This window comes from Rattus norvegicus, chromosome 10, assembly GCF_036323735.1.
Source record: "Rattus norvegicus strain BN/NHsdMcwi chromosome 10, GRCr8, whole genome shotgun sequence".
In the NCBI taxonomy this organism is placed as follows: Eukaryota; Metazoa; Chordata; class Mammalia; order Rodentia; family Muridae; genus Rattus; species Rattus norvegicus.
Genome location: NC_086028.1, coordinates 20,642,022 through 20,662,341, shown reverse-complemented (window position 1 = coordinate 20,662,341; position 20,320 = coordinate 20,642,022). Strand labels below are relative to the sequence as shown.

General features: G+C 49.9%; 1 protein-coding gene and 1 long non-coding RNA gene across 13 annotated transcripts in view; one reads left to right on the top strand and one right to left on the bottom strand.

Moving 5' to 3' along the window:
* Positions 1–1,637: 1,637 nt before the first annotated feature.
* The window catches only part of Slit3 (slit guidance ligand 3), a 584,776-nt gene continuing 566,093 nt past the window's right edge, over positions 1,638–20,320 (bottom strand). Inside the window, 5 exon segments of the mRNA NM_031321.1 lie at positions 1,638–2,220; positions 5,128–5,336; positions 7,820–8,105; positions 9,971–10,125; positions 18,870–19,000. Coding sequence (NP_112611.1) covers positions 1,985–2,220; positions 5,128–5,336; positions 7,820–8,105; positions 9,971–10,125; positions 18,870–19,000 — 1,017 coding nt within the window. The 3' untranslated portion in view covers positions 1,638–1,984.
* Positions 2,099–19,527, top strand: LOC120095247 (uncharacterized). Of its 12 annotated transcripts, none has more exons than XR_010055578.1 (4): positions 2,099–2,237; positions 2,352–10,821; positions 16,852–16,925; positions 18,254–19,527. It is a non-coding gene; the product is annotated as an uncharacterized LOC120095247 (long non-coding RNA). The 12 variants fall into 12 exon arrangements; XR_010055581.1 differs by adding an exon at positions 14,737–14,833 and having other exon boundaries at positions 16,852–19,527; XR_010055580.1 differs by having other exon boundaries at positions 2,352–14,833.

The window sequence follows — 20,320 nt, the reverse complement described above, 5'->3', positions numbered from 1 at the left end:
GTAGTAGAGTGGTGAAATGGTCAGATTTTGGATCCTGACAGCCTGGGCTCAAACTTTTGCCCCCATAACTTAGTCATAGCAAGATCCTTAGTCTCTCTCTCCCAGCTTACTCGACTGTAAAGTAGGTTAGTCTCAGTTTTACGTAGATCTATGTTTAGAGAATTAGACGGATACAAGGATATAAATATATAAATATATATGGGTTGCAATTGGAGCAACATCTGAGTACACTGTAGTGGGCGCTACATAAATCTATTTTCAGCAGACCTGTCATAAGGCTCGAATCCCGGCACACAATGCACACTTATATACTTGCTCAAAAGCAACACTCCCTACCACATCCCTTCCACCCTTCTTCCCTGTCTCCCCTCTGCCTTGTGTTCCCCTTCCTTCCTCTCTCCTCTCTTTCCCTTCTCTATCCTCCGAGTCTTTGGCCTACCATGGGTCCTCACAGAGCAGCTGCGCTCCTCAGGAGAACCCTCAGAGCAGAAAGGTCCCCACCCTTTTCACTTAGGAGAATGGATGGGCAGAGCCAGGGGGTTGGTGAGAGCAGCCAGATGCTGGGCCATGCGCTAAGGGTTGAGGGCTGTGAGGGGGCAAGTGAGGGTGGGGGAGAGGCGTGCGAGGTCAGGAAAGGCCTGCAGGCACCGGAGTCCTGATGCTGGACAACGCCGCTCACTTTTACTTCCTAGGTGCCCGAGTTTCTGTCTCTAGAAATTTTCTGGATTCGAGTGAGGCAGAAAGGAGGATGGAACAAAATGGAGGAAGAGGAAAAGGCAGCTGGAAAAACATCTTTTTCTCTGCCTATTTGTGTCTACTCCTGGAGGGGAACCTAGAGTCCCCACTCCTGGCCTGGCATCGCCACCATCAGATGGTGTCTTAAGGCAACTAACAGGGTTTGATTGTCTTTAGTTAAGAAACGGGGTTCAGGGGGCTGGGGATTTAGCTCAGTGGTAGAGTGCTTACCTAGGAAGCGCAAGGCCCTGGGTTCGGTCCCCAGCTCCGAAAAAAAAGAACCAAAAAAAAAAAAAAAAAAAAGAAAGAAAAAAAAGAAACGGGGTTCAGTGTACCAGTGAAGTAGGGGTCGGATAAAGTCAGGGTTCAGACGTGTGCTGGATGGTGGTGATCCCTAGCAATGCGTCTTTGCCACTGCGATGGTGGCCGGGAGGATCAGACGCCAGAGGCCTGCCTGTTGGACCTCCCTGTTCTGTAGGTGGGCGGTCCTGCGTAGTCTCGCACTTCCAGAGGACTTGTAAGGGAAGGCGCGTGCCTAGGACCCTGCAAGACCCCTCTTTCTCTGCCTCATCTTGAGGACACGTTTCCTCAGAGAGGCAGAAAAAGATCAGTGGTTTGTAAATTTGGCAGAAAGACCTCCCGGAGGATCACAGCCTGCAGGGGGCCTTGGTCAGATGATCTACAAGGGGCAGCAGTTTCCTGAGAAGCTTGCTGCTTACAAGGAAGAGGGAAAAGGATGAGCCAAGACCACGAGAAACTAAAACCATTTTCGCTTTCTCTTCCTCCCTCCCCCCACAGCCAGCTCAGAAAATCACTCTTGGTTTCTCTGACCCTGAGAGAGCTACATAACATAAAATCCCCTCTTCTTGCCTCCGGCAGGCTACCGTTCCTCTATTCTGATCCTTGTGTTTAAAACATTTTTATTAGTGTTTTTTTTTTGTCTTAAAATTTTAAACAGCTGTTTATAAAAACACAACAAATACACAACACAAAACAAAACTTGGTAAAAATAACTCACTGTATAGTCCATATACTCAGACGGTGTGATATATTTATATAATAAAAGATGAAAATAGTCACTTTCCATAATAAAAATAAGTTCTATTTTTTTGTTTATTTTACAATATACTTAATATTCTCTCTTTTGCCTCTTGGTCTCCAAGCTTTCTCTCCTTCATTCTGAATCTCAAAGAGGTTCCACGTGGAGTCCCGAAGGCGGAGGATGAGTGGGCGGCAGAGGGGGAGGGGCTCAGGAACACTCACGACAGCCACATTCCAAGTGTCTCTCCACCTCTTCCACGAACGAGGAGCCGTCAGTGCACTGGAAGACGTATTTCCGCCGCTTGCTCCGAATCGGCTGGCAGCATTGGCTCCCGCAGCCCCCGCGGCATACCATGATGGGCACCTTGGATGCTGTGGCACAGGAGGCATAATCTTTCTGGCGGCGGATGGCTTCACGGACTATCTCTCCCAAACATGGATTCTCTGAAGAGGGTAGAAAGGTAAATGTTAGGGCTCTGGTGGTAGGTAATGGGGTCTGGCAGGTCCATAGATGCTTCCTTGGTCGGCTCTCAGGAGACCTTTGTGATCTGAACGTGCACCTACTTATTCACTAGTGTGGGGCCAAGGAACCGTGGGACCAGGAGCAGGCATGGATCAAGAGTGGAGTCGAGGAGCTCATGTAGCTGGAGTCAGGTAAAAACTACGGTTCCTCTTACTTTTCCCCTTATAAGGTAATGTCCAGCCTGGAATTCCTCCTCATGCAAATGAGGCACCCGGAGCAACTTGGCCCCAACCAATGAGGTACACTCAGCCCCCTTTAAATAGGCCTCATTCCTCCCAATTAGACAAGCCTCTCCGGAGTTTGTTCTAAGTGGGGTGGTCTGCTTTATTCTACCTAGTACCTTTATTCTACACATTTGATGTGCTTCTATTATCCCAGGTTCCGCACAAGGCTTTAATCAAGCCCCGAGGCTATTCTGGTGGCGGGGGTGGGCTTAATCCTCCATCTTTCGAAGGAATTGGCAAACTGGTAAATAGCGGCCAAATCATGTTACTGGATGCGTTCTGACTGGTAGAACGTGCTTAAATGCTAACGTGGAAAACATCTGAATTCACTTAAGAATTTGGATTTCCGGCTTCTCTGAAAGTAGGAGGTCGGCCAGAGCTCAGCCTGCTTCCCCACATTGCCATGGTGCTATGAGCTTTGGGTAGGACAGAAGAGTGTCAGTTTGTCCCAGACTGGCTGTACCACTCCCAGTAGCCTGTCTCCCTTGGTCTAGAGCAACGGTTCTCAACCTGTGGGTCTCAGTTCCTCTGGGTGTCGAGTGACCCTTTCACAGGGGTTGCCGACGACCATCCGAAAACACAGATATTTACATTACAGTTCCTAACTGTAGAGAAATTAGTCATGAAACGGCAACAAAAATAATTTTATGGCTAGGGGTCAGCACAACATGAGGAGCTGTATTAAAGGGTGGCAGCATTGGGAAGGTTGAGAACCACTGGTCTGGACACTAGTGTTAGAAGAGCACACGTAAGTAAGGGTCCCGGAGGCTTTCGGTGAAGTGACTATAGAGAGGAAATCTAGAAAAGATGCTAAGGAGGTAAAGGCCCTTCTGGATGATTTTGGAAGTTCTAGAAACAACCGGAGATCAGTAAAGAGGGGCTCTGTGTGTGCTGGAATGTTCACCTTTGACCCCGCTTTTCACCTCCAGCCTCCACCCCCTCCCAGCCCTGCCAGGACCTTTGGAACAGGCACTGCGGGAGGAAAGCAGAGTCCGAAGCCTCACGGTGGTGGAAAAATTACTTGTTATCCCGTGCCTCAGTTTCCCTGCCTGGAAAATCCTAGCCCACGTGTAACTCCTCACTGATTCACGGCCTCTGCTGAGCAGCAGAGGCAACTGAGGAGGAAAAGCATCTGAGCTTTGTAAAGGGGTTGTGTGTTTTACTAAGACGCACGGGCACCGTATCCCAGCTGCAAACAATCCTTTAAAACAATGGGTTTAGAAGGATTCAGAGTCCAGTGTGTGTGGTGTGCATGTGTGTGCAATGCAGAGGCACAGTCCAGGCTTCTGTGGTGTGTCAAGAACCTCCTGCCTACTTCTGCCCGTGAAGAGCAATCTCTCTTAGCTCCGAGTCAGTGCCAATCAAGGAGAAGGGGTAGCATGAAGGTGCTCCTTTCTCTCTGTATGTTGCCACCCGGGGGTCTGCAGTCCATAGGCACCCCCAACCCCTTGCTGTACCTAAGTGTTTTCCAGCAGACAGGACGGTAAGAATGTACTTGGCATTTCTTTTCTGGCCGCTTTGCTCGAGCTGGGTACTCGAGGAAGCTTATAGCCTTCAGGGATGTCACCCTAGAATCTTGATGCTGAATCCTCACCCACCACGACGTTACTCAGTCTCTACCATAAGCCAGTGCAGTTGTTTTAGGCGAGGAATTACGACCCAGAGAGAACTGCCCTGCTCAAGGACACACAGATTTTTCTTTTCAGGACAACAGTGTTGCTTCTGACTTTTACAGGTCCTAGTTTGGGGCCGCAGAGATGGCTCAGCAGATCATACTTCACAAGAGGGTTTCTTGCTTGTCATGGTTTGAATATGCCCGGCCCAGGGAGTGACATTCTTTGGGGGTGTGGCCTTGGTAGAATAGGTGTGTCATTGTGGGTGTGGGCTCTAAGACCCTCATCCTAGCTGCCTGGAAACCAGTGTTCTGCCAGCAGCCTTCAGATGAAGATGTAGAACTCTCAGCTCCTCCTGCACCATGCCTGCCTGAATGCTGCCATGTTCCTGCCTCGATGATACTGGACTGAACCTCTGAAGCTGTAAGCCAGCCCCAGTTAAATGTTGTCCTCATAAGAGTTGCCTTGGTCGTGGTGTCTGTTCACAGCTAATAAAACCCTCACTAACGCAGTGCCCTTCTAGAAGACCCTAGAACACAAGTTCAGTTCCCAGCACCCAGGCAGCACACGATCACCTCCAACTCCAGTTCTAGGCCATCTGGTGCCCTCTTCTGGCCTCCATGGGCACTGCACTCTCACACTGCTCCCCAACTCTTAGCACATCCCTAGGTACCCCATACTCACCGTAGCACATATTCTACCAAGAAACCCTGAAGGGTAGCCTGGTAGCCAGCCAGTGTCCACATGACCCCATTACCCCATCTTCTGCCACATCCTCCATGTAGTAGCCTCTCTCAGCGAATGCACTGCACCAAGGTAACTGATACATTGACCTAGACATGGCAGTGCAAGCCACTTCTCTGCCTAGGTCATTCGAGACCATGCACGGCTCCCTCTTCGCTATCTGATGGTTCCCTCTAGGAAGATCAGGTACTCTTTGACCCCCTGCCTCTTTCCTCTGCCCTCTGTCCTACAAGGACAGCAGACTCACCTTGCTCACAGTGATTGCCACTGAAGCCAGGCTGGCACAGGCAATAGGGCTCCCCTCGATCTGAGATGTGGCACTGCCCGTGGTGGCACTTGAAGGCTGAGCAGGCATTGGCAGAGTCATTCTTCTGGTCACACAAAGGTCCCTCATAGCCCTCGGCACACTTGCACACATATGAGTTGCCAGTCGCCACGCATGTCCCATGGCTGCAGCTGTGGGTAGAGGGGAGGAGACCAGAGTCAGTACCTTCCTCTGTCCCTGCATTGGGTCCAGCATCTAAGTGTCTCCTTTCATGTAAACCCCATGCTGGTGGCCATGTAGCCGCATGCCATTGTGCCCTAGTGAACGCCCACTGCCAGCTCTGACCATGGCAGATACCAATCTGCTGTTTCCTCCAGAGACGCGAGAGTCTTCAGTGCCAATTCACAGCCCAGCAGTCTTTTAACTTTCTGTCAACATTAAAAGTAACTATTTTTGTGTTTTTTAAAACAGGATCTCACTCTGAGGCTTCGGCTGGCTTGGAACTCACTTCGTAGGACAAGCTGGCCTCGAACTCACAGAGACCTGTCTGTTTCTACCTCCCAAGTGCTGGGATGAAGGGCTTGCACCACCACATCTGGCAAAAATAATTTTTAAATATTGCATTTTATTAGGGGTGTGTGTGTGTGTGTGTGTGTGTGTGTGTGTGTGTGCGAGTGTGTGTGTGTACAAAAGTGTACATGTGGGTGCACATGTGGAGGTCAGAGGACGACTTGTTACATGGCTCTCTCCTCCTACCATGTGGGCCCTGAGGGATTGAACTCAGGTTTCAGGCTTAGCAGCAAGCTCCTCTACCCACTGAGCCATCCTGCTGGTCTTTGTAAACATTTTAACTCTCCTGCAATTTAAATAACAAACACTATGACTACTATTACTACGACTAGTACAACCACTATAGGTTGGACAACGCTCACCCAGAATGGCCCCAAATCCTAACATTTTAAACGTCAGCATGGGTTCCAGTGAAACTTTCTACACCTGACCTCCAACGATGAGCTGCTGATAAGACACAGATGCACTGAACAGATCACATGGGATTATTATCAGGCCGAGCGCCTATGTGAGTGTGTGCACGCACGCGTGCATGTTCACATGCGTGTGGTGTCTATGTATGAAATATGAATGAACTGTGTGTATATGCTTCATTCTTACCTCCCCAGTGTCTCAGAGGAACAGGTATATACTCAGATGGGAAGCATTTCTAGTGTCAGGCATTTTGGACCAGAGACATGTCATAGCCCGTTCTCGGCAGACAGCACATGCTGTGTGTTAAGCACATCAGATCTTGTACCACTCCACTCCAAGACAGCCCCTCCCATGAACTAGCCTTCTGTCCATCTCCCAGAGCAAAGTCCACATTTTGTAGAACAAAAAAATAATTTAGAATTATTGTCTGTGTAGGAGGGTTTTGCCTGCACATATCTATGTGCACCAGGTGCCTGGTGCCTGCAGACACCATAAGAGGGCATTGTGTCCTCTGGAACTATGGTTACAGATGGTTGTGAGTCACCATGAGGGAGCTGGGGACTGTAAGGGCAACGGTGCTCTTAACTACTGAGACATCTTTCTTCTTTTTCTTCAAAACAATTGAAAAAAGTTTGTGTTTTTATGGATGTAGGTATTTTGCGTGCATGCATATGTGTGCACCATGTGTGTGCCTGTGTCCACAGAGGCTAGAAAACAGTGTTGGATCCCCTGGGACTGGAGTTGCAGATGCTTGTGAGCCGTCATGGAGGTCCTCTGGAAGAACAGACTGTGCTCTTAACAATGGAGCCATCTCTATAGCTCCCAGCTCTTTCGCTTAAAAATATTACTCTTATGTATTTATCCTCCTGTTTATTTCTGTGTGTGCATACGTATGGTTGTGGAGGTCAGGGGACCACCTGTGTGAGTTGGTTCTTGCCTTCTGTTGTGTGGGTCCTAGCGGTTGAACTCAGGTCATCGGGCTGTGAGGCCTTCGCCTGCTAAGCCGTCTCTCTAGGCTGCAAAGCCAGAAATTTCAATCATGATATATCCCTGAGCCTACTGGGGTGACATTCAAGCCAGGGTTCATGTTAATTCCAGCGCCAGGCGCATACATCAAGAGTAACAGGGAGTTTAAATGTCTACAGCATTCCTTCCTTCCTGATCAGGACTGTTTTCCCCTGACTAGTAGTTCAGGCACCCAAATTACCAGTCTTGAGTCTGGTGTTACTTTTAGCCGACTGCAATTTCCAGGAATACTTGTAGTTAGACCCTGCACACAGTAGGCCTTCAATAAACGCTTGCTGATTGAGTAATGGATGACTGAACCGTTAAATGTGATTCCGATGTGCATTGTTGTGTGGACCTAGTACACGGGGGCTGGCATTCCTGTCTTCTGCTTTTGCTTTGCTGTGTTTGGGGTTTCTATTTCCCTTAAGACAGCTTTTTCTAATCACTGCAGAGTCTGGCAGTGGTTTTCACTGGTCCTCATGGCTGCCTGGTGAAGATATTTCAAGAAAGCTCTCCTCACACTCTTTCAAGCCAGGCATGCTGCCTGGATGTAGGAGCCCGTTTCTTGGTATTTTAAGCATTCATGCTATCCATAGTAGGACCACAACCCTCCCCAGCAACCATCAGTTGCTACTTCCTTAGATGCAGGCAGAGCAACTAAGTCCTTGTGCTCAGGACTCACCTGTGACCAAGGCAGGGGTCCTGGGCTTCCTGATCACACAGTGGACCAGTCCATCCCGGATGGCACTCACACACTACGCTGTCCTTCTCCACGGAGCGACACAGGCCGTGACGACACACAGTGCAGGATTTGCAGCCGGGAGAGACCCCCAGGGACTGGGGTGGGAGGGCTTTGAAATCCTGCAACTCGTTGTTGATGCGCACTTCGTGTATACAGCCGTGGAAGCCGCCCAGCGGCCTGTCTGCACCCTGGCGTAAGGCTGAGAGGCCTGTAGACGTGGGGATGCCTGAGGGAGGAAGGCGGGGCAGCCTGAAGACACGTCCTTGTCCCATCTCCACCCCCTCAGTCTTCAAAGAGAGAACATACACAGCACCTGTCTACAGCCACCATTCAGAGCTCTGGGCCTCTGCTGTTCAAACAGAGTTAACAGGCCAAGGCCTCGCTCGGCCTTATCCTCACAGCGACACGTCCTTGCTTTGGAACTGTTAAAACTCAACTTATCACCAGTTTCTAAATTCAGAAAAAAAAAATCTGCAGAAGTCTGTATTTTAAGGAGAAGTGAGAAGAACTGTCATCTATTGTCACACAGTCCCCCTGGCTTAACTGAGGCCCACCCCTTAGGCATGGTGTGGCCCGGTGACCACTGGATCACCCCGCTATCCCTGTCCCCAACAGCATGAGGCGCTCCTTGCCCTAGTTCCTGTTTGAAAAATCCACATCAGAGGAGCTGCAGTTTGGGAATGAGGATAAGGTTAGGGGAGCAGCTTGCTCCAGTGAAGCTCTGGGGTTCAAGGTTTCCACATTATTTACTGCAGAGCCTCTGCGCTACACTGATGTCTTTCTCAGGGCTGTTTGCTGACTCCTGGTAAAGGCCTGATCTTGTTTTCAGGGACGTCAGCTCTGTGTTCTCTCCTTTTACTGTTGGACAGACAGCATAATTGTGTGTGTGTTTAGTGTACATACAGCCCTGGGTTCAATCACCAACAACCACATACACGGGGCATGGGGGCACATGCTTGTAATCCCAGCACTCAGCAGGCAGAGCGGGAGGATTAAAAGCTCACGGGTATCCCTGGCTATTGATGAAGCCTGAGACCCCACTGTGCTGTATGAGATGCCATTTAAAAAAAAAAAAATCTTGGGCTGGGGAGATGGCTCAGTGGTTAAGAGCACTGACTGCTCCTTCAGAGGTCCTGGGTTCAATTCCCAGCAACCACATGGTGGTTCACAGCCATCTGTAATGGAATCCGATGCCCTCTTCTTTAAAATCTTAAAAAAAAAAACTTAACTTTCCATTCTTCCTTTCCTGAAACTTCCAGGCCTCATGATGGCTGGAAAAAGTGCCCAGTTTTGTCCTGGCCACAGGCGGGGCAGGTACAGGGAGGGGAGCAACCCTCTTCCTTGTGGAGAAGCTGTGTCCTAAGGTGAGTCTGGGCCAGGAGCACTCTGTCCCCGGCCTCTGGACAGCCTGTCCGAAGTGCAAACCCCTGAGTCCGTGCCAGCCCTTGGCTGGGGACACCTGGGCTGAAGTCTTAGGAATCTGTATTGAACAAACTGCTTTGGTGGCTGAGTACGAACAACACGTGTCTCTGGGGAAAGAATCCTGGCTGCTGTTTGCTCCCACTAGAGAAGGGCTCTACCACGGAGTTCCAACCGGAAGTGCCCTCCATCCCTACCCCTGCACTCCAACATTCTTTTTTGTTTCTTTTTCGCATATAATTTAAGACTCATCAGCCTAGGGGCTTCATTTCAGGTCTAGGCAGCTTGTGTGGTTTCTTGTTTTGCCCTTTTTACAACCTTGACCTCAGTGTGTTGCTTCTTGCCATATCTAAGACATAGAGCAGAGGGGCACCGCCCTGGAGGCTTGCAAACTGCAACTGAGCCTGGATACCCTTCTTTCTATTTCCTTCTTGCTTCTCTTCGCCTCCCTGCCCACTGGCTAGTCCACCCTTTTTCTTTCACGAGCATCTGTCCAGAGTCTGTTCAGCAATCGATTTTGTTGTCACTTCCTCCTGGAAGCCTCCCCTGATTGGCTTTGGTGCCAAAAAGACATCAGGGAGACCCCGGCGTCAGGTCTGGGTGTCCGTGCAGATGCAGAAAGCCAGAAAGGCAGAGAGGGTAGGATTAGGTGGTGACAAGGGAAAACGTTACCTCCAAGATAGAGGGGACTGTTGATGCCCACTGCTGGCTGCTTCTGGAGCTTCCCCAGGCTCTTGGGGGCTCCTTTGTCTACCACCAGGTTCAGGGTCTGGTTTAGCATCACCAGCTCCACACTGTGAAACTGGCCATCATTCACCGTCTCCACACTGGACAGGAGAGAAAGGAAAAGAGTCAGAGGTCAAGTGCACTCCATGGCCAGGCACCGGGCTGCAGTTGGTTTTTGCGAGGCTTGCGTCCTGCTTTACGTTCATTTGGAAACAACTGCGAATTACAGAAGTTGCGAAAATAAGAACAGAAAGTACGCCGTACTGCCCACGCTCTTCTCTCCGACTGCTTCCAGTTTCTATGAGTGATGTGAGGATAAAGTATGGATGTCATGACCCTTGACCTCTGTCGGGATAAAGTACGCATGTCATGACCCTTGACCTCTGTAAGGATAAGGTATGCACATCATGGCCTTTGGATCCCTCAGCTGTGTCTCCCAAGGACTGGGCTGTTCTCTCACATAAGTAGTGTGCTGACTGAACAGGGAGCAGCTAACGTTCATTCCAACCCTTTATTTGTACGGATGTGCAGTGGCCCCAGCCACGGCCCTTGCAGCAGGTTTCTGTTCCCACCACAGAGTCCTTGCAGGGCCGCCGCAGCAGCTGCTGCTCAGTTCTTGCCCTGTTTTTTTTTTGTTTTTTGTTTTTTTTTCCAGAGTAGGCAAGCGATCCTTAGCCCAATGATCTCAGGCTGGCTCTGCCCGCACACCATCCGGACACCTGCTCTCGGAAGATGCTGTCCCTTCAAACACCGTATGTCCTTTGTCAACCTCGCTGAAGAGTTAGCCTTGTCCTAAGGTACGTCTGGGAGAAAACATTCCAGTATGATGTGATTTTTTTTTCCCCCTAGCATGTATGAAACAGACACTGTCTCAGTTAAGATGTCAGTAATTTGTCCTTGTTCCTGAATCCTCTGTATAAACCACCCCTTCTGATCAGGCCACATCTGAGGAAAGAGGGTCTCGTGCTCCAAGCGAGTCTAATCCTTATCCCAGAACTTGGCAGCTCAGGGAGACAGGGCTGTTCACTCCCTTCCCCATGCTATTCTGCGACAGAGCAGGACTTATCTGGGCCATGTATAGGGCCAACACACTCACTTACATTATTTCATATTTCTACGATTGGGTACCAGATAACCCGCTTTATAGATAAAAATACTGAGGCCCAGAGAAGTTACCGGATTTGTCTGGGGTCACCCAGTTGATACAGGCCAGAGATAGGGTTTACAGGCAAGACTTTTGATTGCCAAGTTCTGTTTTTCCCAGGACACTGTTGGTTGCAGGGTTTGGGAGGGAACTGTGGTTGGTTACAGGACTTTGGGGACGTGAAGAAAGGGGCTCACTGGGGAGTCTGTAGATCTGTCTCATTGGTTCAGGTGTGGGTGGCAGACAGGAGAGTCTCTCCCTCATCTTGAAGTCTCCCTGGGATTCCCACCGATTTTCCAGGTAGCAGGGAAAGCTTGAATGGCTGTGGAACTTCTGAAGACCAGAGGGAAATGGTAGATACTGAACAGGTCGGTGAGTGGAACAGAAATGGAGGCCGCTCCCCATGCTCTCACTGATGGGCAGGACAATGGCCAATCACAGAATCCCTGTCTCTGTGTCTTCCACAAGGGGGAGGGTCACCTGCCAGAGTTACTGGGTGATCAAGTTATTGGTGATATTTGTACTATTTTGAGGAGCTACGGAAGAGAGCTGGGTCAGTGAAGTGCTAGTCTTGAAAGCTCCGTGTTAGATCCCCAGAACCCACAGGAAAAGCCAAGGGCAGCACTGCACATTAGCAATCCTAGCCCGTCAGTCTGTCCCAGGCCAGTGAGGTACTATGTCTCCAAAGAAGATGGACAGCACCAGAGGAACCATGTCTGAGGCTGTCCTCTGGCCTCCATGTGTCCGGGCAAACATACAGAGAACAGTGACAATAAGAACCCACCCCAGCCTGCACCCCGGTGATCCTTACTATAGCTTTGATGCTGAGAGAAAGCAATGGAGAGGAGCCTGGGATCCCCACAAGTCCTCCAAAATAAAACGTAGCCATTTGTCAGCTCATAATCTGTCCTCCCCACCCTCCCTTCCTCTTTCCCTCCCTCCTACTCATGGACCTGTCCACTCTTACTCCTTCCTCTCTATCTACCCACACATCCTGACTGTCCATCCACACATCCTGTCTATCTATCCACACATCCTGTTTCCTCCATCCACTCATCCAGTCTGTCCATCCGTCTACCACGCTTTCACCGAGGGCTCAGCCTTTCTGTCTTAGGTGCTGGGGGACCAGTAACAAATCACAAAGCCCACACTCCACCACGTTTCTAAATCAAACAGCCGACTTTTGAGCATAAGGTCCAGCCAAGAAGCAGGAAAATGAAGGTGGGGCAGGAGCCGAGAGACACTGGGGGATCTGGTGCAGGGATGGGGCGCTGAGCAGTGGAGAAGCTGTGTGAATGGATCAGCGGCATCTCAACTGCCCTGAGTCACAGCAGGCAGAGGCTGTCCTCTTGCAGACAAGTTGATTAGTATAACGGTTAGAGAAAGAGGGCCAAGCCCTCGCTTAGTTTTCTAACCATGTGCAAAAACTTCTAGCTGTGTCCCTGACCACCCCAGAGCTGCCGCTGTCCTGGTAATTGAGCTCCCGGGACCCATAACTGAAAGGAAGGATGGGCTATTTGGGAACTCAGTTTCAAAGGTTGCATTCCAGAGCTGATTTAGGCCAGTCTTTGAAAGAGTCCTGTTTACTTCTTGGTGGCCAGGAAGCAAGAAGGAAGGGACTAGGTCCCAAGGTCCCAATGTTCCCTGTAAGGGCACAGCCACCCAGTGACCTCAGTTCCTCTTCCAATGTGCCACTTCCTTGGTGTGCCTCTTGCTTAGGTAAGCATTAGGCAACTTCCCTATCAGAGGCAGCTGTGAAGCCAGGGTTATGTGTGTGGCCTTCTTTCTTCCCTTCCAGAACCAAGTAAGGGTCAAGGTAGTCGGGGCAGTGATTTTCCTGTTTTGGATATACTCAGGCACAGCGAGCAACCCCATTAGCTCCTTCCTGGCTGTGCACCAGGCTGGGTCCAGTGCTTACAGCAGCTACAGAGGGCTGCAGTTACAACACTCTGCCTCAGGGAGGGTTAGGTTCCCCTGGCTCCAAGGACAGCTTTGTCTGCCTGTCTCACCCACCGTTAAAACAAAAGTCGTAAGGACCAGAGAGATGGCTTGGTGGTGGCTGTGTAGCAGTTAACCCCTGAGGTTGGATCCTAGAATCCTCATAAAGCCAGACACTGTAGATACACAGTGTATCTATAATCTCGGAGTTTCAGGGAGATGGGGGGTGGAGACGGGAGAGCCCTCAGAAGGTCACAGGTCAGCCAGCCTGTCATACACAGGAATAAACAAGAGAGCCAGCATCAAACGAAGTGGCTGGGAAGACTCCCTGACCTCCACATTGCATGCCCTGGTGTGTACATGCCTGCACTCACGATCGCAGACACACACAAAGATTTCTGTCAGGGTTGTAAATACCGGTCTTCCAAATCAAAATACCAGTGGGAAAACAGCCATACCGCTAACAATAACAACAACAACAACAAAGATGGTAAAAGTAAAAACCAAACATAACCCTTCCGTTTGCTCTAAGAGAATTGACCTTGCTGAATTGCCAAGCGCAGGTGGTCTTTTGAGGAGATCATTAGGGATTTCAGGGGAGGTGACGGGCCTGAGAGTCTTCATGATTGTTCCCCGGGGCCCAGAGAGTAGCAGTGGCACTGCATTAGCCAGGTTGGAGGGCTACTGCCTAGAGCTGCTGTGGCCACAGCCATTGCCAGAGGAGCCTACGGTGCTCTTCTGTGTTTAAGGACGTAGCTATTGTCTGTGTATGCGTGAGTGCCTGCACGTGTGTGTATGTATGTATGTATGTATGTATGTATGTATGTATGTATGTATGTATGTGCACCGCTTGCCTGTCTGGTGCTTCCTGAAGCTAGAAGAGATGTTGGATCTCCTAGCACTAGGGTTACAGTGAGCTGTATGATAGCTTCTGGGAGCCGAAAGCATCTTCTACAAGAGCAGGAAATGCTTTTTTCTTTCTCTTTTCCTAGTGGCAATGGGCGGTTTGTGGGGTAAGGACAGGGGCTGAAATATCGTCATTTAACCCTAACAAGCCCACAGGCAGGAGGCACATCTTTCCTCGTTTGGAAACAAGAGACTTACTGCCCAGAGAATTAGAGGGCCTCACGAAGAAGAGCTGGGATTTAAGCTCATGTCTCCCAGCTCTGGGACTGTAGGACCGTACAAGAAAGATTATCATGTGGTCACTTCTCCTGATGCCAAGAGTGACCAATAGGTGGCGACAGAGCCCCGCAGCCACAAACAGCTCCTGTGATTTCTTTGGGCAAGCAACCTGGGCCCAGGAACCCCAACTGACTTCTGCACCTAGTACCACAGCTTGCAGCCACACACTGGGAGGGTTGGGTTTAGTGGAAACCTGACCTGTGTCTTCCCATCCTGGGATTCCTCTGAGCAGTCAGGCTTCTCAGCCCTCAAATAGGAATGAGGATGTTCGATCCTTCATGTGCTAAGGATCCAATGGGGCCAAGACCTTAGCAGCGATGGTGGCAATCTGAACTATCAGGGTATGCACCTCGCTGGGTAGAGCTGACTAGTGTATGGAGTTCTGATCAGACCTTAAAACCTTAAAAAACCTAAGACATGGTCCCCCCAAACCCTGTTTTCCCAGTTTTTCTTCATAATCTACCTCGAAGCAACACCCACTGGAGTTCTGGTTAGCTGCCCTTTCCACAGGCCCCTGGCCCTGTGGGCAGAGGAGTCTCATGGTAAGTCTCCACACTGAAGGCCTATCCTATCCTGGGGCAGGAGAGACCTAGCTGGGCTTGGTGTGTCTGCCCTGTAGCCGACAGCAGAACCTTGACATGCTTCCTCACTTCTTATGACTAGTGGGGGCCTGAGCAGAATCAATGGGCAGAGGGAGGCCCTAGCATCCAGCTTCTCTGGAAGGATAAAACCTGCAGGGGCCCTGGCAGCTCACTCTTTCATGGGGATAGCTCATGGGGTCTCAGGGGACAGAAATCTGTAGGCTGCCAACTCCCCCGATGGTTTGGTTTGGCAGCTTGGCTTTCATTTGAAGCTGACGAGGCCTTTCAGGTGGCGAAAAGTCATTGCAGTGACTCTGAGGAATGGCCTTCTGTCCCTTCAGCTGCTGTTAGCTGAGAGTACAAGTCATGAATTACAGCCTCTCCCAGCATGGCATTCACAGAGGGCCTCTGTTGTGGCATCTCCTGGCCCTGCCGTGTGGGAACGCCCTTCCTTATCTTCCAAGCAGGGACATTTACTCCTTGTTTGGAAGTGTCTCCACAGCAGGTTGGAGAGCCTCCAGGGAGGCCTGTTAGATTCTGCCACTGTCTGTCAACATGTATGTTTCTGTGTGTGGGATGCTTAACGTCATGTCGAGTGAGGGGGTTGCAGGTAGAGGGAGAGGAGGAGAAAGAGGACTGAGGTGGAGGAGAACAGAGGTGGAGGAGAACTGAGGTGAGGTCGCCATGAAGGGAGATGGATCATGGGCAATGTGTCCAGGAGAAACAGCAAGTAACAAGGGAACTTCATAGCCAGAGAATAAGTTAGCATAGCTGTCAATCTAGGCTTATGGCTTATAAATAAAATATCTGGATGGTGTGTCTTTTATACAGGCAAGCTAGAATTATAAATTCAACTTACAGAGTGAGGTCCAGGATGCCTAGGGCTACAGAGAAACCCTGCCAGTGAGGACTAAACACACACACACCACTATACACACACACATACACATATACACATGCACATATGCACCACACCACATACATACACACACACCATACACACAACCACACACATGCACACATACACCACACCCCCCCACACAACACACACACACATGCACACACACACACACACACCACACTATACATACACAACACACACACATACACACACACCACACTATACACACACCACATCACACATGCACACATACACCACACTCACACACACCCCCCACACACCCCCACATACACATATATAGACACACCACACACACATATACCACACACACATACACACCACACACACACACACACACACACCCCCACACACACCATACACCACACACGCACACGCACACCATACACTCTAAAACTGCCTTTACATGATGTGAATGACATACATGAACTGTCCCACAAAATCACTTTTAGTGCGGGATTTCTGGAGCCTGGGGCCCCTTATGGTTATGTGCAGAAGGGCAGCAATGTTCTGCAGCAAGGTTTGGCATGTGAATCTGAGTCATCTGCCCAGATGCCCATCACTTGCTTCTTTCCAAGGTCATGCCACCTCCCTAGTGGACTCAACACATTCATACAACTCCCTGGTGGTAGCTCTAGGAGGTAGCAATGGTTTCCCCAACTCAGCATAGTGTTTCCAGAGGCCCCTCGCTCTGCACAGAGCTCAGCTGCTTCTGGAAACCCACCTCTCATCCATCCATCCATCCTGGAATGTCTACATCATGGCTCATTTGCTAAGTACTGTTCCATCCACACTAACCAGCACCCTAGGAAATGCCCATCAGTGCCACAGGAAGGAAGCGGGGAGGGAGAGGAAGACACTCCTTTAACACTCCAAGTGACAGGAGGGCTTTCTCTCAGGCAGATGGTTTATCAGGCAGCTGCTGGGCCTGCCTCCCTGCTCTCCATTCTTCCCACCTGGTTCAAGGTCAGCAGTTTCAGAAGCAAAGATGATAGGAGACCCAGTGTCTGCTCTGTCTTACTGTCTGAGGCTGGCCTTGTTTCTCCCCACCTTCTTCCAGGAGCCTTCCGCTCTGGTTGGTGCTTGTCTTTGCAGCAGTCCTGACACAGCCGCCTTCGAGTTCTCTCTGCACATGTGAGTTTCTCCCTTCAAGATCCAACTCTCATACATTAACCCCCGCTTCTGAAATTTACGCACCAAGCACCTTTAATCCTAGTACTCCAGTGGTGGAGGCAGATAGACCTCTGGGTGTTCGGGGCTAGCCTGGTCTATATAGTGAGTTTCAGACCAGCTGGGGCTACACAGGAGGGAGGGTCTTATCTCAATTTTTTTCTTTTTTTTTTTTTTTAAATGCATGAGGGTCACCTGAAGGATTCCTTAAATACAGATTTGCTGTCTGGTAGCTTCAGATTGATTACTTCTGGGGTAAGGACTGAAAAAAAATGTGTATTTTTGTATTTTTGCCATACTCTGCTCTCAGAACCACTGATTACTCCTTCCCTTGCTTCCCTTCCCCCACCCTCTGTGTGTGTATTTCTGCGATATGAAGACTGGATTCAGGGACTGCATGCACGTTAGATAAACACCCTTCTATTGAACTATGCCCTCCAGCTCTAACTGCTGTTTATTTAGTTTTTTTATTAATTTTATTTTTATTTTATTTATATGAGTACACTGTTACTGTCTTCAGACACACCAGAAGAGGGCATCAGATCCCATTACAGATGGTTGTGAGCCACCATGTGGTTGCTGGGATTTGAACTCAGGACCTCTGGAAGAGCAGTCAGTGCTCTTAACCACTGAGCCATCTCTCCAGCCCTATTTAGTTCTTTTGAAGCAGGGTAGCCCTTGGTGTTCTGGAATTCATAGAGATCCACACACACACACTTCTCAGCCTGCAGAGCACTAGAATTAAAGGCCTTTGCTACCATCATCATCTCATACCACTGGCTTTAACCGAGGGTTTTTAGACTGGGTTTGCTAGAGGAGAATCAGAGGCCTGGGCCTCCCAACTCTGCAGGGCAGTTCTACCTCATTTTCGATGAGGACAGTCTAAATGCTGGAAACTTGTGCGCATCATAAGGTTTCTGACTCTGGAGCGTTATCTCGGATGAGGGGTGCTCACCCTCCCCTTTAGTGAGCATCAGGGAACATTTGGAGTGGATGAGCCTGTCTGTGTGAGGTGGCACTCAGGCCAGGCTGGAGAGGGTGAGTAGGTTCCGTGTTGGCTTACAGTGGCACACGAGGGAGCAGCAGTCATGTCAAGTCACATGCAGTCTGCTGTCTAAGGGGTCCCCTAAAAGCTTGTGTATGGAAGGCTTGGTCCAGAGCCCACGGTGCTGCTGGAAGGTGGTGGAACCTTCGGGAAGTAGGTTCTACGTGGGAAGTCCTCTGCTCACCGAGGGGCATAGGCTGAAGGGACTGAAGAGACCCCAGGCTCCTCTTCTCTCTTTGCTTTTCAGTTACCGTGAAGTGAGCAGCTTGCTCTAACACAACACTCCCCACCATGACGAGAAAGTCAAAGTGACGAAGCCAAATGACCACGGACTGAGATCTCTAGAACTGCGAGCCAAGAGAAACCTTCCCTCTTTATAAGCTGATCCCCTCTGGTATTTTGTTACGGCTCTAGCATGCTGTCCAACCTACAGGGGTGATTTAAAAAGACTTAGGAATCACTGTCTTTCAGAACAGTTTGAAAGTCATTTAAGCATAGTCCTGTTCCCTGGGTGCTCTTGAATTTCCTCTCCTTGAATTGCATGCTAATCGCCCGGCTTTCTTTCTTAAACTAATAAAAGATTAGGATGACATTTTGAAAAGGGCACCTCATTAAGCAGCCTCATCTCCATCGGAGCACCTGGCTCCATGCACAGTAGCCAGCTGGCCATTTATCTTATGGTAATGAGGTGTCATCTCCCACATGGGCCTGCCTTGCTTTCCCACTTCTGCCTCCACTGGCACCTTTCTCCTCCCCACCTGCCACTGTGTGAGAGCTGTGTCTGTGTGGGACAGGAGGCCTCGGAGTCACCTGGTGTCTGCTCCGTAGGAACAGATTCTGTGGCTGAGAGGAGAGGTCTTTACCTGTACACCGTGGTCGGAGGGGAGCTCAGGCTGTCATACACCAGCCTCACGTGACCCTGGTACAGCTCCAGTGCCAGGGGGTCGTTGTCTCCCTTGTAAAGAAGGATGCCGTTGTCCTTGTCAGTGGCCACCTGGGGAGAGCCATCAGGGTGTGTGGGTTAGCACTTACCCACGCTCCACCCTCACCTGACCCACTCCTAGCACCCTCTTCAGGTGGCTGCCTCAGAGCCTAGACCAGATTAGAATTCAAATCCACATCTCTTTCCCCATCTGGCTGTTCTAGTTCAGAAGGCAAGACTCAAGTTTATGCTCCAGCAAATACTAGCTGAGCAAATTGTTCCGACAAATATGCATTGAACATGTACTATGTGCTGTGACATCAGGGTCACTGACCCCTGGAGGATGCTCAAGTCCCTTACATAGAATAGTATCTGCATTAAATCCCTGCAAGCTCCCATGTTCTTTATTACCTCTGGTTGAATGATGATACCCAGGACAGGAAAAATGCTATGGAAATAGCTGTCCTGCACATGTAGCAGTTACCGGCATGCTCAACCGTTCGAGACTGTGACGTAACCGTGTCACTAACAAATTCATACTGGGGGACTGTGCAATCAGCTTATAAAAAATTCACAAATAAAAACATCTCACATTTTAAGTAAGTTTACAATTTTGTCTGGATCGCATTCATAGCTGTCATTGGCTACATACGGCCAGAGGGCTGTGGGCTGGACATACCTGGCAGGGGCTCAGTGTGTCCATACATGTTCAATATAGCGGTAAGTTTTTTTAAAATGTTTTTGATTTGTGGCTGGTTGAGTGTTTGGGTGTGGGAACTGGGCTGGTTGTATCTGTGCAGGTCTGAAGGCCCCAGTCCTGATCTGTTTCTCCCACTAGGATACAATGTGACCCAACAAAGTACCCACCTCCTTTAAAGTCCGTCTCTCAGTATCAAACATATAATAGTTGTAAACAAAGGCTAAAGACCAGAGCTTACCTCAGTGTATCTTAGGAAGCAAGCAGTGTGTTCAGAGCCCTTTAGGGGAATCTGAACAATACCACTGACTGGGCTTCACCCCAGAGCAAGTCAGTACTAGCCTTCGTGTGCAAACGGACATTTGAAAGCTCTACAGGGGATTCTAGGTGCTGCTGAGGCTGGAAGCCCGGCTTTAGTAGAAGCTGCCCTGCTGGCCGGCTAGCTCCTGGGTAATTCTCCACAGGGCTGGATGTGCACAGGTACATCCTACTGTGCATTGGGCTGTCTGGAGTACTGGTGGGGAGGGTGAAGGAAGAGAGCAGGAGGGGGATAGCGGCTTCCTATCTGTAGTAGCATCCACCCCTACGGTGTAGCCCTGCCCACTGATCAGGCTCTTCAGGGAGAGGATGTTCTCGTGGATCTTCAGCCCCACAGTCTGGGGCATGGCCTGCTGTGTATAGGCGCTCGTTACGGA